At 41.0% G+C, this 27,383-nt stretch overlaps 1 protein-coding gene across 4 annotated transcripts in view; it reads right to left on the bottom strand.

Moving 5' to 3' along the window:
- The window catches only part of LOC135516076 (sodium/potassium/calcium exchanger 2-like), a 181,240-nt gene extending 154,426 nt beyond the window's left edge, over window positions 1–26,814 (bottom strand). For all 4 annotated transcript variants that reach the window (XM_064940083.1, XM_064940084.1, XM_064940087.1 and 1 more), the window contains exons 1-2: window positions 26,526–26,814; window positions 8,721–9,915 (exon numbers count right to left, since the gene is read on the bottom strand). In XM_064940083.1, the coding sequence (XP_064796155.1) occupies window positions 8,721–9,635 (915 nt within the window). In that variant the 5' untranslated portion in view covers window positions 9,636–9,915; window positions 26,526–26,814. The remainder of the gene's footprint in view (window positions 1–8,720; window positions 9,916–26,525) is intronic.
- Between the last annotated feature and the right edge of the window lie 569 nt (window positions 26,815–27,383).

Genomic DNA, 27,383 nt, shown 5'->3' with positions numbered 1-27,383 from the left:
GCCCACTACACAATAGCCCATAATGTTAAAGCGGAACTATGTTTTCCTGAGTATTTACAGATTAATTACAAATTAAAAACTGAAATATATCTTGAGTAAATAAGCATTCAACCGCTTTGTTATGGACAGTCTAAGATCAGAAGTAAAAATGTGCTTAACAAGTCATATAATAAGTTGCATGGACTCACTCTGTGTGCATACAAAATATATGTTTGGGTTAAAGTCATTAAGAACTGAGGAGTATTTTTGTTTAAAAAATAAATGGAATGGTGCTAAGCACAAGCAAAATCCTAAAGGAAAACCTTGTTCAGTCTGCTTCCACCAGACATTGGGAGATTAATTCACTTTTCAGCAGGACAATAACCTAAAACACAAGGCCAAATCTACACTGGAGTAGACAGTGAATGTTCTTGAGTGGCTGAGTTACAGTTTTGACTTAAATCTACTTGAAAATCGATGGCAAGACCTGAAAATGGTTGTCTACCAATAATCAACAACCAATTTGATAGAGCTTGAAGAATTTTGAAAAGAACAATGGTCACAATCCAGGTGTGGAAAGCTCATAGAGACTTAACCAGAAAGACTTACAGCTGTATAATCTGCCAATGGTGCTTCTACAAAGTATTGGCTCAGGGGTGTGAATACTTACAGTACAAGTCAAAGGTTTGCACACACTTTTTATTTATTTGTACTATTTTCTACATTGTAGAATAATAGTGAAGTCATCAAAAACTATGAAATAACACATATGGAATCATGTAGTAACCAAAAAAGTGTTAAACAAATCCAAATATATTTTTGATTTTAGATTCTTCAAAGTAGTCACCCTTTGCCTTGATAACTCTTGGCATTCACTCAACCAGCTTCACCTGGAATGCTTTTCCAACAGTCTTGAAGGAGTTCCCACATATGCTGAGCACTTGTTGTGTGCTTTTCCATCACTCTGCAGTCCAACTCATCCCAAACCATCTCAATTGTGGAGGTCAGGATGCAGCACTCCATTACTATCCTTCTTGGTCAAATAGCCCTTACACAGCCTGGAGGTATGTTGGGTCATTTTCCTGTTGAAAGACAAATGATAGTCCTACTAAGCGCAAACCAGATGGGATGGCGTATCGCTGCAGAATCCTGTGGTAGACATGATGGTTAAGTGTGCCTTGAATTCTAAATTAAATCACTCAGTGTCACCAGCAAATGCCCCCTCAGACCATCACGTGCCCTCCTCCATGCTTCATGGTGGGAACCACACTTACTCTGCATCTCACAAAAACACAGCGGTTGGAACCAAAAAATCTCAAATTTGGACTCATCAGAACAAAGGACAGATTTCCACCGGTCTAATGTCCATTGCTCGTGTTTCTTGACCTGAGCAAGTCTCTTCTTCTTATTGGTGTCCTTTAGTAGTGGATTCATTGCTGCAATTTCACCATGAAGGCCTGATTCACACAGTCTCCTCTGAACAGTTGGATGTTGAGATGTGTCTGATGAAATCTATGAAGCATTTATTTCCTCTGCAGCAGAGGTAACTCTGGGTCTTCCTTTCCTGTGGCGGTCCTCATGAGAGGCAGTTTCACATAATGCTTGATGGTTTTTGCAACTGCACTTGAGGAAACTTTAAAAGTTTTCAAAATGTTCCATATTGACTGACCATGTCTTAAAGTAATGATGGACTGTCATTTCTTTTTGCTTATTTGAGCTGTTCTTTGGGCTTGGTCTTTTCCCAAATAGGGCTATCTTCTGTATACCACCCCTACCTTGTCACAACATAACTGATTGGCTCAAACGCAATAAGGAAAGAAATTGGACAAATTCACTTTTAACAAGGCACACCTGTTAATTGAAATGCATTCCTGGTGACTACCTCATGAAGCTGGTTGAGATAATACCAAGAGTGTGCAAAGCTGTCATGAAGGCAAAGTGTGGCTACTTTGAAAAATCTCAAATATAAAATATATTTTGATTTGTTTAACACTTTTTTGGTTACTAAATGATTCCATATGTGTTATTTCATAGTTTTGATGTCTTCATTATTCTGAAATGTAGAAAATAGCTTTTAATAAATGGAATGAGTAGGTGTGTACAAACCTTTGACTGGTACTGCATGTACAGTGGGGAGAACAAGTATTTGATACACTGCCGATTTTGCAGGTTTTCCTACTTACAAAGCATGTAGAGGTCTGTAATTTTTATCATTGGTACACTTCAACTGTGAGAGACGGAATCTAAAACAAAAATCCAGAAAATCACATTGTATGATTTTTAAGTAATTTATTTGCATTTTATTGCATTACATAAGTATTTGATACATCTGAAAAGCAGAACTTAATATTTGGTACAGAAACCTTTGTTTGCAATTACAGAGATCATAATGTTTCCTGTAGTTCTTGACCAGGTTTGCACACACTGCAGCAGGGATTTTGGCCCACTCCTCCATACAGACCTTCTCCAGATCCTTCAGGTTTCGGGGTTGTCGCTGGGCAATATGGACTTTCAGCTCCCTCCAAAGATTTTCTATTGGGTTCAGGTCTGGAGACTGGCTAGGCCACTCCAGGACCTTGAGATGCTTCTTTCCCTGGCTGTGTGTTTCAGGATGTTGTCATGCTGGAAGACCAAGCCACGACCCATCTTCAATGCTCTTACTGAGGGAAGGAGGTTGTTGGCCAAGATCTCGCAATACATGGCCCCATCCATCCTCCCCTCAATACGGTGCACTCGTCCTGTCCCCTTTGCAGAAAAGCATCCCCAAAGAATGATGTTTCCACCTGCATGCTTCACGGTTGGGATGGTGTTCTTGGGGTTGTACTCATCCTTCTTCTTCCTCCAAACACGGCGAGTGGAGTTTAGACCAAAAACGTCTATTTTTGTCTCATCAGACAACATGACCTTCTCCCATTCCTCCTCTGGATCATCCAGATGGTCATTGGCAAAATTCAGACGGGCCTGGACATGCGCTGGCTTGAGCAGGTGAACCTTGCATGCACTGCAGGATTGTAATCCATGACGGCGTAGTGTGTTACTAATGGTTTTCTTTGAGACTGTGGTCCCGGCTCTCTTCGGGTCATTGACCAGGTCCTGCCGTGTAGTTCTGGGCTGATCCCTCACCTTCCTCATGGTCATTGATGCCCCACGAGGTGAGATCTTGCATGGAGCCCCAGACCGAGGGTGATTGACCGTTATCTTGAACTTCTTCCATTTTCTAATAATTGCGCCAACAGTTGTTGCCTTCTCACCAAGCTGCTAGCCTATTGTCCTGTAGGCCATCCCAGCCTTGTGCAGGTCTACAATTTTATCCCTGATGTCCTTACACAGCTCTCTGGTCTTGGCCATTGTGGAGATGTTGGAGTCTGTTTGATTGAGTGTGTGGACAGGTGTCTTTTACACAGCTAACGAGTTCAAACAGGTGCAGTTAATACAGGTAATGAGTGGAGAACAGGAGGACTTCTTAAGAAAAACTAACAGGTCTGTGAGAGCCTGAATTCTTACTGGTTGGTAGGTGATCAAATACTTATGTCATGCAATAAAATGCAAATTCATTCTTTAAAAATCATACAATGTGATTTTCTGGATTTTTGTTTTAGATTCCGTCTCTCACAGTTGAAGTGTACCTATGATAAAAAATGACAGACCTCTACATGCTTTGTAAGTAGGAAAACCTGCAAAATCGGCAGTGTATCAAATACTTGTTCTCCCCACTGTATGTAAATGACATATTACTGTATTTCATTTTCATTTTACTGTAAAACATTTCCATTATGGGGTACTGTGTACATTATGGGGTACTGGGTGACATTTAAAAAATATTTGATCAATTTTGAATGCAGGGTGTATCACAACAAAATGTGGAATAAGTCAAGGGGTATGAATACTTTCTGAAGGCACTGTACACATAATTCTACAAAGAATAAGGACTCTCAAGTGTAAAATCATCGACATAAAGATATTTAGTTATAATGTCAGAATCTAACAGTCCAACACAATATGGTCTGTAGCCAACAGGGCAGTGGTGGAGGCATTCCTCAGCCATGATAGGAGAGACTTAAACATGCCATGAGTGATAATTGAGCTGTGGGGATGAGAACAGAGACAAGCATGGTTGATTGACTCGTCTGTGTATCCACCTTTTTGGACTTGTTTTTCTGTTATTTTCTCCGGTCGTCTCATGCATTGTATCTCAAGGTCAACTGAATCTTTGCTCTGGCACTCCCTGTTGCATTCTTATTAGGTTTATTTATCTCACTAGTAGCAGCCAGAAGCCAAAATACATCACTATAGACACAACACACCCATTTTCAAGACCTTATATTTTGAAAGCTTTACTAGATTCTCACTTGGGAATGAACATATCAAGCACCTAGCCAACCTTGAATGTATGTGAATTCTAGAGTCTATTTGATGTTCGATTCCCAGTATTGTGTTGTGTGACCTCCAATGAAATATCCTTTATCTACTTAAAGTAAATCCTGATTTATTTAAAGCTTTATTACAGTACAGCTTTCTGGGATAATATCTCAAAAACTAATTTTCATCTCGTGTCACAAAGTAACCTAAATCCATCCGTATAATCTCAACAACAGTATCAAATTGCTATGGAATATATTCCCTTTGCCCTCCAGTGTCATTGAAGATAGCATTCTATGCTCTGTGAAGTCAATGGATTCCTATAGATATACATGTATCACAAGGAAGATACCAGTCATCATTTGTGAATAAACAAAAAATATTTTACAGCATAATTTAACCTGAGGGAGTATTTCAAGATTCTTAGAATTTCTTAATGAGAGCGACTGAAAGACAGATGGAGTACCACAGTGGCAATTTTGTGTACAGAAACTGCTTCTCCTTGCAATGAGGCAATCATACTAATAATCATACTTTAAGGACTGATATCTAACATCTTTTGGATATCTTCATTTTTATATATATTTAAACCCATTTCAAAACAGACCTTCCTTTGACATTGTGAAATTAAATTTGGTTTGTAGAGTTTCCATATATTTCAAGGGATTGTTTGTCAAACTGGGACACAATTTGTCCAGCTTAACCTAGAATGACACTGTCATTTTTATTAATCCCACAGAGGAATACTGTGAGGCAGCTTGGGTGACACAGGCCAATGCCATCTCAACAGAAGAACACTAAGTCTGAAAATATCTGAGAAACTAAAATAAAGATAAAATAAATGGTGACTATGTTGGGCAATTTGTGTGAAAATAAATTCAAAAAAGGTACATGGTGTGTTTTCATCAGACAATGTACAGAGAAAACAAACAATCTCCATTTTCCATTTCCCTTTTTTTATTACTAGGATATATTTTTGACGTTGGTACCAACATTTATGTAATAACTACAGTGTGCATTTCTAGGATATACAATGCCTTCAGAAAGTATTCATATCCCTTGACTTATTCCACATGTTGTTGTGCTACAGCCTAAATTCAAAATGTATTAAAATAATAAGAATAATTATCACCCATCTACACACAACACACCATATTGGCAAACTGAAAACAATAACCCATAATGGCAAGCCATGTTCAAGTCTTGCCATAGATGTTATGTCAAATCTGTAACGAGGCACAATTCAACGCATCTCCAGCATATATTTGACTTTTGTGTTTTAGGTTAAAGTCCTGCAGAAAGGTGAATTTGTCTCCCTGTGTCTGCTGAAAAGCAGACTGAACAAGGTTTTCCTCTATGATTTTGCCTGTGCATTGCTGTATTTAATTTCTTTTTATCCTAAAAAATTCCCAGTCCTTGCCGATGACAAGCATAACATGATGCAGCCACCACCATGTTGGTACTCAGTGATGTGTTGTATTTAACCCAAACATAACACTTTGTATTCAGGACATAAAGTTAATTCTTTGCCAATTTCTTTTTTCAGTTATACATTAGTGCCTTATTGTAAACAGGAAGCATGTATAGGATTTTTTTATTCTGTACAGGCTTCCTCCTTTTCACTTTTCATTTAGGTAAGTATTGTGGAGTAACTACAAGGTTGTTGATCCATCCTCAGTTTTACTCCCATCACTGCCATTAAACTCTGTAACTGTTTTAAAGTCACCATCAACCTCATGGTGAAATCCCTAAGCGGTTTCCTTCCTCTCCAGCAACTGAGTTAGGAAGGACGCCTGTATCATTGTAGTGACTGGGTGTATTGATACACCATCTAAAGTGTAATTAATAGGTTCACCATGCTCCAAGGTATATTAAATGTCTGCTTCTTTTTTTATGAGGCATTGGAAAACCTCTGGTCTTTGTGGTTGAATCTGTGTTTGAAATTCACTGCTCGACTGAGGAACCTGAGATGTATGTGTGGGGTACAGAGATAAGGTAGTCAATTCAAAAATAATTTGAAGCACCTTTATTTCCCAAAGAGTGAGTGATTTCTTAAGAAATATTTACTCCTGAACTTATACTATATATACAAAAGTATGTGGACACCCCTTCAAATTTATGGATTTGGCTATTTCAGCCACACCGTTGCAGACAGGTGTATAAAATTTAGTACACAGCAATGCAATCTCCAAAGACAAACATTGGCAGTAGAATGGCCCATACTGAAGAGCTCAGTGACTTTCAACATGGCACCGTCGTAGGATGCCACCTTTCCAACAAGTCAGTTCGTCAAATTTCTGCCTTGCTAGAGCTGCCCTGGTCAACTGTAAGTGCTGTTACGTCTAGGAGCAACAACGTCTCAGCTGCAAAGTGGCAGGCCACACAAGCTCACAGAACGGAACTGCCGAGTGCTGAAGTGCGTAGGGCGTAAAAATCGACTGTCCTCAGTTGCAACACTCCCTACCGAGTTCCAAACTGCCTCCGGAAGCAACGTCAGCACCAGAAATGTTTGTCTGGGTTTTCATGCCCGAGGAGCCACACACAAGCCTAACATCACAATGTGCAAAGCCAAGCGTCGGCTGGAGTGGTGTAAAGCTCACTGGACTCTGGAGCAGTGAAAACGTGTTCTCTGGAGTGATGAATCACGCTTGACCATCTGTCATTCTGAGGGACAAATCTGGGTTTGGCGGATGCCAGGGGAGCGCTACCTGCCCGAAGGCATTGTGCCAACTGTAAACTTTGTTGGAAGAGGAATAATGGTTTGGAGCTGTTTTTCATGGTTTGGGCTAGGCCCCTTAGTTCAAGTAAAGGGAAATCTTAACACTAATGACATTCTAGACAATTCTGCGCTTCCAACTTTGTGGCAACAGTTTGGGGAAGACCCTTTCCTGTTTCAGCATGACAATTTCACCATGCACAAAGCGAGGTCAATCCAGAAATACTATTTTTGTACATATTCAAGATTTCTGGGATCTTTTATTTCAGCTCATGAAACATGGGACCAACACTTTACATTTAGCATTTATATTTTCAGTGTAACTTGTAATAATTTCGAAAAACCTAATTCCCCTGTGACAATATGTGACAGAAAATCTCAATTTAATCCATTTTAAATTCAGGCTGCAGCATAACAAAATGTGGAAAAAGTCAATGGATGTGAAGCCACTGACATTGGAGCCTAAATTCATTGAGAAATTAATCAAAAGCCATATGTTGGCCTTGTTCAGACTACCTTTAAAAGACTATAGTGTAGTAGAGGGCTTAGTGTGTTGGAATATTGTTTTAATTTCAAAACTTGCATTTTGAGGTTTGAGGATTTGTTTTTACTTGCACCATTGCATGTCCACCAAATCACCTGTAGAGGGAGTTCTGGGAGCTCTGACTGCATTTTCACAATAATTTATAGGTTGTACTAATAAAATAGGCCATCATAGTAAATACGAATATGTTCTTAACTGACTTGCCTAGTTAAATAAAGGTTTAAATAAAATAAAACAATCATGAAATACACATTTTTCATTTCAGAGCACAAGGTAAGCATTCAAGGCATTTAAACGACACCTGCAGTCTGTAGGTCACAGGCCTAGGCAAGTCCAAAATTGAATAAATATTGAAAATAAATTGAAATGTCAGTCAATTCAGGTCAGTCAGTCAATTCAGGAAGTAACCTGATATTCTAATTCCATAATAGAAAAAAGGGTATCACTTCCTCAATTGACTGACTTATTTTGAATTGATCCATTACTTCATAGGCTGTGTGTGTGGTGGGTTGGGGCTCCTGAGTGGTGCAGCAGTCTAAGGCACTGCATCTCAGTGCTAGAGGCATTACAACAGACCCTGGTTTGATTCCAAGCTGTATCACAACCAGCCATGATTTGTATTTATTTTTTATTTTTTTTACCTTTATTGGACTTGGCAAGTCAGTTAAGAACAAATTCATATTTTCAATGACAGCCTAGGAACAGTGGGTTAACTGCCAACCTTGTCAGCTTGGGGGTTTGAACTTGCAACCTTCTGGTTGCTAGTCCAACACTCTAGCCACTAGGCTACCCTGCCACCCCGGTTGGCCCAGCATCGTCCGCATTAGTGTTTGGCAGGGGTAGGCCGTCATTGTAAATAAGAATTTGTTCTTAACTTACTTGCCTACTTTTTTTTATTAAATGGGGGGGGGGTTATCCCATATAAGATCAAGTCTATCTGTTACAGAGCCAACTTTGTATTGTTACATTTGTCTATTGTTGTTTTGTACAATACTTGTGATCTGAGATTCTAACCGCTAGATTCAAATGGTCACATTCATTTGAAAGATAGAGAGGCAGAGGTAATGGTGATGAAGCTCTGTCGGGAAAGATAGATAAAGAAAAATAGGGAAATAGACTCACCTTGGGCTGCACTTCCACCTCCACCACTTGATTCTTGCTCATGCAGCCTTTCACGAAGCCCTCCACGTTGCTGTTGAACTTCATAAAGATCACATAGGCGGCATAGGCTGAAAGTAGCACAATACTTTCCCAATAGGAGATGTAGTTATCCAGGAAGAAACAGATGAGCATGATCAGGTCCATGATGTAGAAGGAGACGTCACGGAAGAGGGGCCACCAGGTCAGATTGAGGATCTCCCTGGAGAAGATGGCGCACATTCCAATGACAAAGAGAATGTTGAAGACAGCTGAGCCCACAATGGTCCCGATGCCCACATTGCTGTGAGAGACGAATACACCAATGACTGAAGTGAAGAGCTCAGGCGCCGACCCGCCTGCCGCCATGAAGGTAGCCCCCGCCACATCATCAGAGATGGCCAGCTTCTCTGTGATGACTGTCAGAGCGGGCACGAAGAACTCATCACACACAATGGCTAAAGAGATGAACATGTACAGCATCCCAAACATGTGGAGCACCACAGCACCCTGGCGCCTCTCCTCCAGCGTGAACAGGTCCGTGGGGTAGTCCCCCTGGCTCTCGTTGCCGTCTGCCGAAAACCTCATTGCCACGGGAATGTCGGCTGAGATATTGGGGTCCCTCTGGTGCTGTGTAGAAAGTAGAGTCCTGTGTGGAGTTGGGCCTGACTGAAGGATGGCCTCCTGGGGCAGGAGCGGCTCTGAGTAGGTCCCTGAGCTCCAGGTCAAGGCACTGAAGGAAAATGAGATCGCGCTTATGGCTACCAGGCTGAATACAAAACCCAGGATTCGTATGGGCCTCATCTTTCTGCGCAGGTTCTGGTGGCGGTGCCTATTACATGTTGCACCCAGAAAGGGCCTTTGCACCACCATATCCAAGCAGGGCTGGTCCAAACCCATCTCTGTGGTGTGTGTGTGTGTGTGTGTGTGTGTGTGTGTGTGTGTGTGTGTGTGTGTGTGTGTGTGTGTGTGTGTGTGTGTGTGTGTGTGTGTGTGTGTGTGTGTGTGTGTGTGTGTGTGTGTGTGTGTGTGTCTTCACTCTCAATGGTTTGGTAGAAGGAGGGTGGACTGGTTTTCACCAGACACAATGCATGGTCCTGCCTTAGGCTTCAAACAACATGGGAGGATTCCAGATGCTTTCCAGGGTCTGGCTTGACCATCGATGTCTTCATATTAGCCTCTAAAAACAAGATTTCAATAGAAATGAAAGAGAAAAAGAAAAGGAGGAAGCGTCAACATGTAGAACTCACACACAGCAACAAACTATTAGCTGTCACATGCCTACTACAATTATGTAGTGAATTTAACACCACAACGTAGTCCTGACCAGTGGTTATCCAGTTAGTCATACATGAGTTCAGAGGCAATAGCTATATCCCACTTTATCTTTTCAGAAATAAGCATATAACATTGGGGAAAAAATCTGCAAATGTTTGAATTCATAATATACTAATTGCCTACTCGGACAAATAGGGTTCATAATATAATATTCATACAAATAAATCAACACTACTAATGGGATGGTATCCAGGTAAAATTTATGCAAATAGCAGAATTCCACAAAATTATAGGCTTACTGGCAATGTGATGCACTAAATGCCCTTGAAAAAAAAAAACTTCAGTGATACCTTTATAAAGGTTATAGTTACAGACTAGACCACTATACAATTGGATTGCGGTGTTGAAACCAGATCATCTATGTTATGTATTAGGGTTGTACCATTTGCACCTCCCATACTTACCGTAGTTGTGATGCAGAGTATTATGCCTAATGTGTGTTGAGATGATCACATTCTGAATAAATGGTTGAACTGAACATAATTACAAAGAGGAAATTATCCTGATTAAAATGGTGCCCGACTTGAAAAAATCTCAAATATACACATTGTGAGATATTTGGCGAAATAGACAGGCATGCCTTTCCATAGGAAAACAACGGGGGGGATCTCAGCGTATTTTGGGGCTAGCATTTGATGACAACCGAGCTCGCTGCCCAGACTTACATAATTAGAAAGAGGAGATTGTCATGATTAAAATGGCGTCCGAAAAAAAACTAAATATACACATTGCGAGATATTTGGTGACATAGACAAACATGCCTATATTTCCCCTATAGGAAACGATGGGACGAACTCCATTCTTTGTTGTTGTTAACATTTAACTATAAACAACGTGAGCAGGTCTCATTGCCAACAATAGCGAAGCAGGCATTGTGACGTAGAACAATAAGCCGGGAATAGAATGTTTGGAAGGCGAGTTGGTGCCACGATGTTCAATAGAACTAATAGGAGCTGGCAGGGTGAAAAATGCCCTAAAATAAGGCCTGATTTTTTGTGACTACTTCAAAACAATGGCAAGCAGCTGGGAAATATGGTCATACGGCGGATGCAATGAACTCGTTTTTATCAGAAAAAAAGCGTTGTTAAAAATGTCATGTGTCCAGCATACTATTGAGAAATGAAAAATGGCTGGAACTGTTGAACAGTTTAATGAAAGTATTGAGCAGTGGAGCTCCATATACTGTACGTACAGAACGGTTTGAATATTTTGATTTTGCAAATTACATTCTATAGATTTCGAACCAATTTGCGACCAATTTTCATGTGAATATAAAAAAATTAAAACGCATTAAGAAAATCTGCGCATTTTCCCACCAGTGGACTTGTTGTGGATAAAAAATCACTGCATTATGACATAAGCTGAATTTTTTTTGTGTGTGCACTAAGTTTTCATGTACCATATAAAAATCTTGAATATCTTCAATATGTTTCCATTGCATTTTCAACTCTACAGATAGTTTTGTCACAACAACCGTTGCATTAAATAGTAAGTGTGCCTACTATGGTCTTGGCACGTGCGCTCTAGCCAACAGCTCGCAGATACAGTTCTGGTAGGTTGAGCGGGTAGGTTGTGCAAGTCTACATTATATTATTATGGATAGCCTAAGAGCAATAATATTTTTATTTGTCAAACTGCAGTCAAGCATCGATCATCATGTCACTAAAATAAGACCCTAGATATTTATTGGAAAGGAGCATCAAGATCACTGCACACTTTCACCACCCTATGAAGTTTATCATAAGATATTTTTATATAGCATGACTTTACTCGCATAAAAACTGTGGATGGAAGCGTTATTGTTGGAGGACAAAATAGTTGTACATGTTTTGTGTAATGGGACCAAAGACATTTAATTTACTATGCAGCCTGCAACAGCTAGACAGGCCAGGTAATAAGACGTATGGGGATTTTGTTCACAGATCACTGCACCTGTACATAGCCCATCCAACTACCTCATCCCCATACTGTATTTATGTATCTTGCTCCTTTACACCCCAGTATCACTACTTGCACATTCATCTTCTGCACATCTACCATTCCAGTGTTTAATTGCTATATTGTTTGCCTTACCTGCCTTATCCTACCTCATTTGCACATACTGTATATAGACTTTTTCTACTGTATTATTGACTGTATGTTTGATTATTCCATGTGTAACTCTGTGTTGTTTTATGTGTCGAACTGCTTTGCTTTATCTTGGCCAGGTCGCAGTTGCAAATAAGAACTTGTTCTCAACTAGCCTACCTGGTTAAATACAGGTGAAACAAAAAATAAAAAATAAATTGTGGAAATACTTAAAGGACACTTTTCACCAAAACCAGGGCAGCAGGTAGCCTAGTGTTTAGAGCATTGGGCCAGTAACCGAAAGGTTGCAATATTGAATCCCCAAGCTGACAAAGTAAAAATCTGTCGTTCTGCCCCTGAACAAGGCAGTTAACCCAATGTTCCGAGGCCGTCATTGTAAATAAACATTTGTTCTTACCTGACTTGCCTAGTTAAATAAAAAGGTTCCACAGAGAAATCAGGAAAAGGGAGAATCAATGACAATGTTTAGAGACAGACTAGTATGTGAGCTATGGATTGAAGCTAGAGAAAATAACCTACTGACTGAAAATAATCTAACCTTGGCAAAGGCTTTTGAAGTCAGTGTTTCCATGGAACGAGCTGCTAAAGAAGCTCACCAGTTGAGTTCATCACAAAAAGTGTACATAGTAACTGAAAATCAGAGACAAGGAAATCGGGACATCAGGTGTCTACAGGACATTGAACACTGAGCTTGTGGTAAAAAGGGCCACATTGAATGAGCCTGCAGAAATAAAAATAGCTCGGATCATGGAGGGCACTTCCCAAATGCGTACTCGATTGTATATATTTTGAAGCATGCATCGATGCAAGCTTCAACAGAAAGTATGCAAAGAAATATGACGCAATCACATACAAATTATGCTAATGGTGCCATTATTTGAGGTGAAGCGAGAGCAAATACACTGACATGCTGCCTATTCACATCTCATATGTTGCCTGACTGCAAAATTTGATGTTGTTATGTTAATAAATACAATTGAAGCCGGAAAATTACGTACACTTAGGTTGGAATCATTAAAACTTGTTTTCCAACCACTCCACAAATTTCTTGTTAACAAACTATAGTTTTGGAAAGTCGGTTAGGACATCTACTTTATACATGACACAAGTAATCTTTCCAACGATTGTTTACAGACAGATTATTTCACTTATAATTCACTGTATCACAATTCCAGTGGGACAGAAGTTTACATACACTAAGTTGACTGTGCCTTTAAACAGCTTGGAAAATTCCAGAAAATGATCTCATGGTTTTAAAAGCTTCTGATAGGCTAATTGACATAATTTGAGTCAATTGGAGGTGTACCTGTGCATGTATTTCAAGGCCTACCTTCAAACTCATTGCCTCTTTGCTTGACATCATGGGAAAATCAAAAGAAATCACCCAAGACCTCAGAAAAAATAATTGTAGACCTCCACAAGTCTGGTTCATCATTGGGAGCAATTTCCAAATGCCTGAAGGTACCACGTTCATCTGTACAAACAATAGTACGCAAGTATAAACGCCATGGGAACATGCAGCAGTCATACCGCTCAGGAAGGAGACGTGTTCTGTCTCCTAGAGAAGTGCAAATCAATCCCAGAACAACAGCAAAGGACCTTGTGAAGATTCTGGAGGAAACAGGTACAAAAGTATCTATATCCACAGTAAAACGAGTCCTATAGAGACATAATCTGAAAGGCCGCTCAGCAAGGAAGAAGCCACTGCTCCAAAACCGCAATAAAAAAGCCAGAATACGGTTTGCAACTACACATGGGGACAAAGACGGTACTTTTGGAGAAATGTCCTCTGGTCTGATGAAACAAAATATAGAACTGTTTGGCCATAATGATCATCGTTATGTTTGGAGGAAAAAGGGGAGGCTTGCAAGCCGAAGAACACCATCCCAACCGTGAAGCACAGGGTGGCAGCATCATGTTGCGGGGGTGCTTTACTGTAGGAGGGACTGGTGCACTTCACAAAATAGATGGCGTAATGAGGGAAGAAAATGACATGGATATATTGAAGCAACATCTCAAGATATCAGTCAGGAAGTTGGTCGCAAATGGGTCTTCCAAATGGACAAGCATACTTCCAAAGTTGTGGCAAAATGGCTTAAGGACAACAAAGTCAAGGTATTGAAGTGGCCATCACAAAGCCCTGACCTCAAGCCTATAGAACATTTGTGGGCAGAACTGAAAAAGTGTGTGCGAGCAAGGAGGCCTACAAACCTGACTCAGTTACACCAGCTCTGTCTGGAGGAATGGGCCAAAATTCACCCAACTTATTGTGGGAAGCTTGTGGAAGGCTACCCGAAAAGTTTGACCCAAGTTATACAATTTAAAGGGAATGCTATCAAATACTAATTGAGTTTAGGTAAACTTCTGACCCAATGGGAATGTGATGAAAAAAATAAAAGTTGAAATAAATCATTCCCCTTACTATTATTCTGACATTTCACATTCTTAAAAAAAAGTGGTGATCCTAACTGACCTAAGACATGGAATTGTTACTAGGATTAAATGTCACGAATTGTGAAAAACTGAGTTTAAATGTATTTGGCTAAGGTGTATGTAAACTCTGACTTCAACTGTACATGCTGTGTTAATTTTGGCATCGTAACCTGCCTACAATACACATTGTACAATACCCATTTTGCTGGCTTGAAGAAGAACGGTTCAGTGAATGGGTAATTCAATCGGGCTAACTGGCTAGACATGAAGAACTCTTAGCTAGCCACCCACAAAGAATTGACATCTACCTTGCATAACATTGGCTTTAGTTAATTTTTGCCAGTTAACAAGCAAGTTTACGATTCACATAGGAACTCAGCAAAAAAAGAAACGTCCCTTTTTCAGGACCCTGTTGTAAAAATCCAAATAACTTGACAGACCAACACTGTTTCCCATGCTTGTTCAATGAACCATAAAGAATGAATGAATATGCACCTGTGGAACGGTCGTTAAGACACGAACAGCTTACAGACGGTAGGCAATTAAGGTCACAGTTATGAAAACTTAGGACACTAAAGAGGTGGCAGGGTAGCCTAGTGTTTAGAGCATTGGACTAGTATCCAGAAGTTTGCAAGTTCAAACCCCTGAGCTGGTCTGTTGTTCTGCCCCTGAACAATGCAGTTAACCCACTGTTCCTAAGCCATCATTGAAAATAAGAATTTGTTCTTAACTGACTTGCCTAGTTCAATAAAATAAAAGAGGCCTTTCTATCGACAACCTTTTCGCAGGCTTAGGGTCAAAGTTGAGTAAAATTGACTTCTGGAAAGCCTACTCGCAGATGATTTTGTATGAAAAGTAAAAAGAGCTGCTGACCGTCGTGACACACAAATGGATCTTCAGGTACTGTCGTCAAGCGTTTGGTAGTGCATCCTCGCTGTTCGAGAGGGCAATGAGTCAGATCTTGAGTGGATTGCCAGGAGTGCAATGCTACCTGGATGACATCCTCGTCACTGGAAAAGATGAAGAGGACCATCTTCAGAACTTGGATGCAACCTTACAGAGATTGAAGGACTACGAACTGCGAGTTCTTAAGGTCAAATGTGCATTCTTCCAATCATCAGTTGACTATAGGGGTGTGAACATTTAAACGTTTAAATGACATTGGGAACCTTAACGTGAAGACAAATCTATAACTTCACCCAACAAAATTAAAATCACAGTGCAGTTAACATTTAACATTTACATTTAAGTCATTTGGCAGACGCTCTTATCCAGAGCGACTTACAAATTGGTGAATTCACCTTATGACATCCAGTGGAACAGCCACTTTACAATAGTGCATCTAAATCATTTAAGGGGGGGGGGGTGAGAAGGATTACTTTATCCTATCCTAGGTATTCCTTAAAGAGGTGGGGTTTCAGGTGTCTCCGGAAGGTGGTGAATGACTCCGCTGTCCTGGCGTCGTGAGGGAGTTTGTTCCACCATTGGGGGGCCAGAGCAGCGAACAGTTTTGACTGGGCTGAGCGGGAACTGTACTTCCTCAGTGGTAGGGAGGCGAGCAGGCCAGAGGTGGATGAACGCAGTGCCCTTGTTTGGGTGTAGGGCCTGATCAGAGCCTGGAGGTACTGCGGTGCCGTTCCCCTCACAGTGCTGTAGGCAAGCACCATGGTCTTGTAGCGGATGCGAGCTTCAACTGGAAGCCAGTGGAGAGAGCGGAGGAGCGGGGTGACGTGAGAGAACTTGGGAAGGTTGAACACCAGACGGGCTGCGGCGTTCTGGATGAGTTGTAGGGGTTTAATGGCACAGGCAGGGAGCCCAGCCAACAGCGAGTTGCAGTAATCCAGACGGGAGATGACAAGTGCCTGGATTAGGACCTGCGCCGCTTCCTGTGTGAGGCAGGGTCGTACTGCGGATGTTGTAGAGCATGAACCTACAGGAACGGGCCACCGCCTTGATGTTAGTTGAGTTAACACAAAACATATTATTTTCTGTGTTATAGCCTAACTATATATACTATGGGTTTTGAGACCTGGGAAAGTTGTAGAATTTAAATAATACCAGAGAGGTGAACTTCAGGAACAGGTGAACTTTAGGCTACTTTGGTGAATTTGTGAGGCATGCAAGATGAGACATTGCAAGGTTCAGATTAGCAAAACATATGCGCACCATGGATATTTCTGCCTACAACATCCTCTCTCTCCCTCGCGATGGCTCCCCTGTGGCGCATTCATTACACCAATTCCATTGCAAAAAGTTTAGGAACAGAAGCAGACATAACAAAACTGGGAGGGATCTACCTGAATTTGTCTTATAGAAACTCTTGTTTTAGTTGCAAACTGTTTGGACTAATGATTGCAACCCTGCTCTCTCTCTTTGCAAGTGTGTGTTCATTTCGGTCTGTTGCGTGTAGAATATCGTAGCCTATTCATTGATGATAGGCCCTGCTTTACTGAAGTTGTGAAACAAGCCAAGAAATTGTAAGATACAGCATTCCATAGCAATAGATAGGCCGAGTGCACGGTTCTGACTGTCTGCCTGGTAGCCAACCTGCCTATACTGTGCCCCTCCCCTCTCTCTCTGTCACTCGCTAGCTCGCTATGAAAGATGCAAGTGTTTGTGTTCTTAGAAGTACGGAAACTAATCAGTCTCCTACATTCCAAAAACACTTAATCTTAAGAGTCGATAACAAGCGGAATTGAATCTTGACACTCAGAAATGTGAGTCGACACCGGGAGTTGATATGCAAGAAATCAAGCAATAAATTATTTTCGGCATTGTCGCTAACAGTTGGAGAAATGTCAGAGAAAGGCACGCGACAGCAGCAAAGTCCTGTATGGCAATAGGTTAAATGATAAGGAAATTAAAACTTTGAGAGGTGGAATTGAGGTACAATAATGGTAGTACATGTGCAATGATTAACCATCTGAAAGGGAACCAAACCGTGCGTGAAACCCAAATCATTGCTGGCAGCATCGCAGCTCTATTGTGAATTCACGTAGAATTGTATGAATTTGTATTATCTTTTTAACGGAAAACCGAATTTAAAAAAAATTGGTGTTTAAACGGTAAGAAAATTTGTTCATTTGTCACATCCCTAGTTGAATACCTTGGACAAGTTGTCGATGCTACGGGCCTTCACAAGGCTCTGTCTAAGGTCAAGGCCATCTTAGACACCCCTGCTCCTCAGAAAGTCAGTCAACTGTTTTCTTTCCTGGGGTTACTGAATTACTATGTACACTTTATATGTAGTATGCATCAGTTGCTTTGTTAGGACAAAACATGGAAATGGACAGAGCAATGCTAGGAAGTATTCGTGAAAACCAAGCAAAAATTCCTGAAATGGGGCACTTAAACCACTTTGATCGGTCATTGCCAATACAACCAGCTTGTGATCCTAGTCCCTATGGTGTGGGAGCAGTCATTACTATGGATGGGTCCCGAAACCCGGTATTAAACAGGCCCCGGGGCTAAATTATGAAAGACCGTAGTATCGATAAGCTCCGACGTTATCGGTTCTGCTTTCGGTACTGGAGAAATTAAGAAAATACATTTCCTATTTATTATTGCTAGATAAACATTATCTTGCACATTTTGTCTCGCCAACTGTTTCTAATTTGCAATAGGATGAAAACATTAGTCTATGGTACATTTTCGCTATTCCCAATCCAGAAGAGAGATCTCTCTCGCGTGGAGCCTGTGTCTCTCACACGCTACAGCACACACACACACTCACACACACACACACACACACACACACACACACACACACACACACACACACACACACACACACACAAAAGAGCCTGCTCTTAATAAGTGACGATGGTAGAGAGAGAGAGAACTAAACGTTCAAAAGTGTGTAACACTTCAGAGTCGATGCGGACAATGCTCGTTGCCACAAGTGCAACAAGACATTTGCTTGTAAGGGCGGAAACACGAGCAATCTGTCCAAACATCTATCAAAGGTGCATCATGTACAGGCAGAGAAATGCACAATTTTTGACTGCCTAGCTCGTAGTTCATCACTCGTTGCCCAATCTACGTTTGGTATGTATGCTAGCAGCCTAGAACCCACACACAGAGTTAACTAAATTATGCGAACATGGGTTCATGATCAAAAGTAACCATTAGCCAGCTAATTGTTTAGCTATGGGTGCGTTCATAAATTCAATCACCCTTTTAAAGACTTTGTCACTTTTTTGTTAATGTTGCAGCCACAATGAAGCAACCCACTCCTCCCTTTAATTGCGCTGGTCCAAGCCAAAGACAAGCCCAAAGCCCCTTCACACTGGCAGCTAGTGGGAGGATGACTGAGGAGAGGGTGAATGAGTGCCACCTAGCCTTAACCAAGTTCATAGTGAAAGGCCTACACCCATTTGCAACAGTAGAGTCCAAGGGCTTTAGGTAACAGTCTGTCAGTATATATTGAATTGTATTCATTTTTAGGATATAGTAGTATAAAAAAGGTTTATATGTTAGTCCCATCACTCCACAATACACAACAACACAATAACGATTGTTTTCATGTGTTGAATTATCTTTTTTTTTACTGTAGGGAGATAAGCAAGGCACTCAACCCCAAATATACCCCTCCCTCCAGGAATTACCTCAGTGACACAATAATTCCTACCTGGTATGTTGTAGAAAAGGCCAATGTGATCACTGAGCTGAAGGATGTGCCAAAGCTGGCCATCACATCAGACGGGTGGACCAGCCTCTGTCAGGACCACTATCTCACTGTTACAGTGCACTACACAAGCCAGGGCAGTGTAAAACAGAAGGCCCCCCATACCAGGGCAGTGTACAAATCACAAACTGGCGAAATAGTGCCAGAGCAAGATTGTAGCTGTGACTGTTGATAATGCTGGCAATATGGATGTTGCCATCAAAATAGGATGCTTTGCACACACATTGAATCTGGCAGTGAAGAAAATCGACAATATTACTTCAATTGATGGGCAGCCCGAATCAGAGCAGTGGCCGTGTGATTCAAGAGATCCTTGATATTCTAAACAGTCTTGAAAGAAAAGCAGCAGCTCCTTGGTAAGAAGCCAGTTCAATCTATTAAAGTATTATTTTGAAATTCCCAAATTTAACAATTTAATTCAATATTCAAGTGTGCTGTAATTAAATGCATGTTGTTTTTTGTTGTCGTTTCAGGCCATCCGCAACACTTACTCATCCTTAATGTCAAGACCAGATGGAACTCGCTCTATCTAATGATAGAGATTCATGGATCAGTATCCAGCAATCAAAGCAGCAGCCTTGGACCCACGATTGCGAAAAGCAATGACCAAGAACAACCTTCCATAAGGCTGAGGAGTTTGACAATCCTCTATACATCCACACTGTGTGTGCCATGTTAAAAGAATGCCACCTGTCGACAGATCATACCCATCCTCTAAAAACTGGAAGAGCACTTCACTGAGAAACATGAAGACACAACGTTTGTGGCAACCATCAAAGTGAAGGTGTGGGAGAATCTCCCCGAGTGCTATCAGGATGAGGACATTCAAGCCTTCCTGCATGAGGCCACAGCAATGGACCCCAGAATTAAAGGGAGGCCGGTGAGTGACGCCACCTGGGACAGGCTGAGCAAGGCAACTGTTGAGGTCAATGTGACAGGAGCAACACCAGGGCTGTCAGAGGAGCAGGAGCAGACAAGCACAGAGCACCAGCAACAGGGGGAGTCTGAAGGAAAGGAAATGGAGGAGACAGTTCAGTCCCTCTGTTGTACAAAACAAGGAGTGCCTTGGAGGAGCTGTTCTCAGAGTAGTACAGGAAGTTGAGGTTGACGATCCAACAGGACACCTTGCCCCTCAGCGAGCGTGTTGACCTAGGTCGAGCTCTACAAAGGCCTGCCTCCCATCCCCATGGCTGAAGATCCTGTGACGGTGGGAGAAGAGAGCTACTCTGTCCCTCCTCACAAACATTGTAACAAGCTACCTCTGTGCTCGAGCCTCCTCCACCCCTAGCGAGAGGGTATTTTCGACTGCAGGGAACATAATAAGTCAGGAGACGTCCCGACTTCTGCCAGAGAAGGCAAATATGTTGATCTTTCTCCAGAAGAACTGCTAAGGACTGTTAGTCCTTTTGCAAACTACCTGCATACCCCACCCGTTTTGCTCTACATGTATACCACTGTACTTTCTTTTGCAGGAAAATATTGTTTATTTAATTTGTTTTACATTTCCATCATCACAACATTAGGGTCTATAATAGTGATTTGTTCAAAACATTGCTGTTTCTTTTTCTGTAAATCATTTTTATTTTATTTATTTTTACATTTCAGAAAATAAAGCAATGTTAATTTTGTTCTTAATTTGTTTCGGGTTTTTTTTTTGTAAAAAATTGCAAAAAGAACCGAAAAGAATACCGTTAAAGTACCGGAGAGATAAGCAGTATCGGTAAGAGTAAAGAGTAGTAATACCATTAAAATCTTAACGATACCCATCCCTAGTCATTACCATATCATTCCTTCAGATGAAGAGAAGCCGATCGCTTTCGCATCGAGGATATTGAACAAATAACAATGCACAAATAGAACGGGAAGCCCTTGGCATCGTTTTTGGAGTGCGTAAGTTTCACCAGTGTCTGTACGGGAGGAAGTTCACCCTTCTTACAGATCATCGTCCCCTGACGTGCATCATTGGACCGCATACAGGGATTACATCACTTACTGTAAGCAGAATGCAAAGATGGGTTTTGTTGTTGTCAGCACACACCTACGATATCAAGAACTGCAAGTCCGAACTATATTGCAACAGTCACGCCAAGTAGACATTTTCTACTTTCAGAGAAGTGGAAAATGCACCAGACACTTCAACACAAGTGCGCAGAAACACCAGAAACGACTTATCATCAAAGGCAGAGCTGCAAGGGATGCCACGGAACTGAAACTTTACCTTTCCAGGAGAAATGAGCTGTCAGTACAGCCCGGTTGTCTCCTGTGGGGGAGGAGAGTTATCATTCCGCCTTCGGTGAGGAAACCCCTTTTGCAACAGCTACACTCAAGTCATTATGGAATGGTTCACATGATGGAAATCACACAAAGCTACTTCTGGTGGCCAGGGGTGGACTTGGTGATTTGGAGGCCCAGGCAGAGGCCAGTCTTTCTGGCCAGACAGCATCAGATACATGAGCTACACATACATGTCCTCTGATTCTGTCTTGACGATGATGGCAGTATTATCTGCAGCACCTGTCTTTTTACGAAAGAAATGCATTAATTTACTGAATTTTAACAGACAAATTACATCTTAAAAGAACCTCATTGCTGCATCTGGAATAGTTCATTATTATGAACCAGTCCATGGGTGATTAATGACACTTGTTTCTACTATTAACAAGGTTGGGGAGTAACAGATTACATGTAAAGGGCCTCATTGAGGATTACATGTAATCCGTTACATGGAACAGATTACAAACAAACTGTAACCTGTTTTACATCACCAGCAAAAATAGTGTAATCAGATTACAGAAACGTTTTAAAAACTAAATATTACTTGTAGGATTACTTAACAATTCAGAAAATATGTTTTTGGAGACCTTTCTGTTTTCTCAATGATATTCAAATTAGCATTGAAAAAAGGAGCAAGTTTAAAGGGCTACTTTGGTATTTTAGCAATGAGGCCCTTTATCTACTTCAGAGACCACTATGATGACATGCCAAATGTGTTTGATGGATCGCAAGAAAAGAGCAGGAATGGGCTTTTGTAGGCTATAGTCCAAGCTCCAGTGCCTTCAGAAAGTATTCATACCCTCTTCCACATTTCGTTGTGTTATAGCCTGAATTCAAAATGGATTAAAAATGTGTTTTTTCTCAACCATCTATACACACTACCCTAGAATGACAAATTGAAAACATGTTATTAGAAATTTCAACACATTTCTTGAACATTACAGAAATATCTAATTTACAAAAGTTTTCACACTCCTGAGTCAATAGTTTATAGAAGCACCTTTCGCAGCGATTACAGCTGTGAGTCTTTCTGGGTAAGTCTCTAAGCTTTCCACAGCTGAATTGTGCAACATTTTCCCATTATTCTTTTCAAAATTCTTCAAGCTCTGTCAAATTGGTTGTTGATCATTGCTAGACAACCATTTCCAATCAAACAAAACTGTAACTCGGACCCTCAGGAACATTCACGGTCTTCACGGTAAGCAACTCCAGTGTGGTTTTGGTTATTGTCCTGCTGAAAGGTGAATTCCTCTCCCAGTGTCTGGTGGAAAGCAGGCTAAACCAGGTTTTTCTCGGGATATTTTGCCTGTGCTTAGCACCATTCAATACTTTTTTTCTCCTGGAAAAAATCTCCAGTCCTTAACGATTACAAGCATACCCATAACATGATATAGCCACCACTAAGCTTTTTTTATTTTTTATTTTTACTCATCTACAGTACCAATAGGTGCCTTTCTTTGCTAGGCATTGGAAACCCTTCCTGGTCTTTGTGGTTGAATCTGTGTTTGAAATTCACTGCTTGACTGAGGGACCTTACAGATAATTGTATGTGTGGGGTACAGAGATGAGGTAGTCATTCTAAAATCATGTTAAACACTATTATTGCACACAGAGTGAGAGTCCATGAAACATATTATGTGACTTGTTACACAAATTTGTACTCCTGAACTTATTTAGGCTTGCCATAACAAAGTGGTTGACTCAAGGCATTACAGCTTTTCATTTTTAATTAATTTGTAAACATTTCAAAAAGCACAATTCCACTTTGCCATTATGGGGTATTGTGTGTAGGCCCGTGACAAAACAACTCAATTTAATAGATTTTTTTTTCAAGCTGGAACAGAACAAAATGTGAAAAAAGTCAAGGGGTGTGAATACTTTCGGAAGGTGTTCCAATTGTGCAACTGCTGTTAGCATCCAAAGATTATCCAACTGGAATAAATGCTTGGAGGTAAGGACGACAGCAGTGGTGTAGCCTACAGGCGATATGGGTATCACTTATTATTGATAACTAGGCCACATTGACGTAAATCACACTCCTGCTCTCTCATTTAACTATTTGCACCTTACAGATTGTGGATGTTGTGGATGGATGTTAATTTGTTAACCCAATAATGGTTGAATTGAAGAAGTTAAAACTGCTTGTCAATCATTGTTTTTGCTACCAGGGTTGTAATTCATGACGGGAAAACTTTTACTGTTTATGAACCAAACGGAAGCTAACAGAGCAAAAGGGAGAGTTTCTATTGGACAAATTCAGGTAGGTCCCTTCCCGTTTCGTTCAGTTTAAGAAATGTTTTGCAACAGAATCAGAATAATGATTACGCCCCCCAGTGGACAGCCAGTGAAAAATTAGCTCTAGCAGCAGCTCCCAGCCTATGGAATAAGAGTCTGAGTTCCTCCATTCTGAGTTCCTCCCTTCTCCCTCATAGTATTGCGCTCCATACTGTATGATTTTCTTGCATAATCTAATTTGTGCTTATTAACGGACAGATGCTCAAACTCCAACTCGCACTTTGATAGACTTAAACAGCTGCAGATTATTGAGATATCAAAGTGTCACAAACAAAAATGTAAACAACAGGCCTATAGCAAATGCAACATGTGGAATTACATTTTTCACATGCAATTAGCACTTTTCGGTAGTGCTCTAAGCATGCCATGCCAAGAGCAGTATTTTTTTTCCCCACTCGAAGCAATGAACCTAATCAGTCCTCCGAGACAACAAAATCATAAACAACAGAGTCGGCTAATTAGTCCTCAGTTTTGGGGTTATGCTCAGATAAAACAGGTTGGCTAATCTATATTTCCAAGTCCTATTCTTGAAGATCAAGGGTATTTAATTAATTGGAATTGGATCTGAGCGATTTCGGTTAGATGGGCCATCTGTTTAGAGTTAGCAGTATGGTTAAGGTTCGGGTTAAGGTTAGGTTTAAAAGCAGATTTTATGACTTTGTGGCTGTGCCAGCTACTAACCTGCACCTCTTAAGGGGAAAGTAATCATATTACGTTACTGAGTTTGGGTAATCTAAAAGTTATGTTGGTAATTACAATTTTGGACAGGTAACTAGTAACTCTAACGGATTACATTTAGAAAGTAACCAACCCAAGCCTGACTATTAAAACTTGGATTATATTAATATTGATATGAAATATATGTATATGCATGGAAATAAATGATTGATCTATTATGAATTTGGCTGAATGGATTCATAAACTTTTTGGGGGGCCTCATTAACCTGGGCACAGTGGCCAGGCAAAACCCCCCTCGAGTGGAGCAGGGGGGGCCTCATAAAAAAAAGATTACCACTATATTATTATTTTTTTAACTATGCCCAGCTCACGAGGCCTAAAGCAATTGATGATGTGAGGCCTAAAGCAATTGCCCCTCCTGCCTAATAGTAAGTCTGGATGGAAGCATTGAGGAGAAACAAAAACATGTTCCTCATGTCAGAAGGGTCACAACATACCTCAACTTGCACCTTTTTATGCGTGGGGTTGGCCGGGGGAGGCATGGCAACGCATACACCGACTTCACAGTTCCATTCGAAGACAGAATGTTTCTCATGGTCGTGCAACCTCATGGCAAAAGGTTGCCATCATGAGGTCTACTACTGCTGAGAATAACATCAAGAAGCTTGGGGAAGTGTGTAGTCGGTTCGGATCACCACTCATTAGCAACAACAGAATGCAGCTAGTGTCCCAAGAAATGGCCATGTTCCTACATGTGAATGGCATACAAAACAACAGGTCCGCTGGCACAAAGGTTCGTACAGACGATGAAACATGCCTTGAAAGCGTCTCATGGTCAAAGAAGACTGCACCAATGCTTGAACAGCTTCCTGCTATCCTACAGGAACACACCTCACGCAACCACCAAGGCTTCACCTGTATCGCGACTCATGAAGCGAGAGCTACGCACAAGCTTCGACCTACTCCAACCTCAGAACGAAAAGGAGACTGTAGAGTCAAGTCAAACGTTGTGAACTGAGAGCAAAGGACAGAGCTGGAGAAACTGTCTTAGCTAGGAACTGCCTCAAAGAACCAAAGTGGGTTCCTGCTTTGGTCATTGCTCAGACTGGTCCTGTGTCCTACACTGTCCAGACTGCAGAGGACATCATCTGTCAAAGGCACACATATCAGTTACTGTTGAGTAAAGCAACATCGGCAGAACCACCAGTCATGAGTAGTCCAGAACTGTTATTAAGTGACACCCTGACTCAGCAGTCCTCACCTAGGAGATCACAGTCACATTCTTAGGACACTTACTCAGCCACACCCACAAAAGTACACAACAAGACTGCGACACAGGCTACTCACATGCCTACACCTGTGTCAACGCCACAGTCCACGGAGGTTGTTGAGAGTCAGGTTGACCGCATTACCATGTGAGAAAGAGGCTGGCACCTAGATGCTTAGACTTGTTTGTTTTGTACTAGGGTTGTACCATTAGTACCTCCATATTTGTGCTGCAGAGCATCATGGATAATATGCGCGTTGAGACGATCATTTTCTAGATAAATTATTGTCAGAATGTTACATTTTTTGTTGCGTCGATTTTTTTTCGTGACGCAAACATGGTTAACCAACAGACTACTTGCGACAGAATCTTTATTTTTACAAATAAATAACAAACATTGCTGGAAATGTACGTTTAAGTCAGTCAGTAACGTTATGCTATTTGCGTTTAAATTAAATAGCCTAAACGCAAACATACTGGCCTTGTCTTGCGTACGCCTATAGCCTGCATCGTGCAATGAAATATCAGCATTTTATCTCTTCATTTATACTAGGACCAGCAAACAGCTGTTGTAACGTGCGCCTCTGTCCTTCAATAAAATCGCCCTGCCGGTTAACAATAGTGCTCCAAAGCTGCGTAATTATTAGGCTGTTCGTTAACATCATCTGTGTAAAATGTATGCGTAAACGCTTAACATTGACAAATGTGTGAGTCATTATGAATGTCTTACCTTATATAGAGGTACATAGAACGGCACGTTATCGCACCAGGTCGAAATTCAGTATCCTCTCTCGTGTCCTTATGCTCTCATTGAGCAAATGTGATGTTACTATCCTATCCGACGATTGATGCGGAGCTCTGACAAACTGGTTGCAAGCTGCGCTCACCTCAGCATCATCCCTCCCATATCACAGAGAAATCCGAAAGTACCTTGCTAATGTAAGAGAAGAGACTGTAACCCAATGTAGGGTCGGTCTAACCACGTGAATACGGAGGCTATAGCCTACAATATCAGACGGACAAACCATTTCCCTGGTTGTCTGGTAGACTACGTACAGTGTAAACCGTCAAATGATACCATATACCACGGAAATACTAGACTTGGATGGAGTTGCCGTGGTTACAGCAATGGCACAATTTCAACTACACAGATAGGGCTGACATGGATGGATTTGTTTGAAATAACGTGCAATGATGTTACTTAGTGGTCTGCACGTGATCCTTCATATGAAGGTCACCCTTACGAAAAAAAATTGCAGTCAGAGTGCAGTACTACTGCAGTTAGTGCAGTATAACTGCAGTACGCTGCAAATACTGCGTCCAAATTTAACTATTTTTACTGCAGTAATTTTGCAGTGTAACTGCAGTTAGAGTGCAGTAGTTATTCTGCAATTAATGCTTCCAAAATATCCCAATCGACTGCAGTTACTGCACTTTTACTGCAGTTTCAAACTGCAATCTTTTTTGTATAGGCAATTAAGGGTAGTCACCAATGGAGCTAAAGCAGAGCCTTATTCACAACGCAGAGTAAGAGCTATGATCTGTTTTTCCTTTTATTATAATGAATAAGGCAGGGACTTGATCCTAA

This window comes from Oncorhynchus masou, chromosome 27, assembly GCF_036934945.1.
Source record: "Oncorhynchus masou masou isolate Uvic2021 chromosome 27, UVic_Omas_1.1, whole genome shotgun sequence".
Classification (NCBI taxonomy): Eukaryota; Metazoa; Chordata; class Actinopteri; order Salmoniformes; family Salmonidae; genus Oncorhynchus; species Oncorhynchus masou.
The sequence above is the reverse complement of the archived record's forward strand: the minus strand, read 5'-3'. Positions and strand labels throughout refer to the sequence as shown.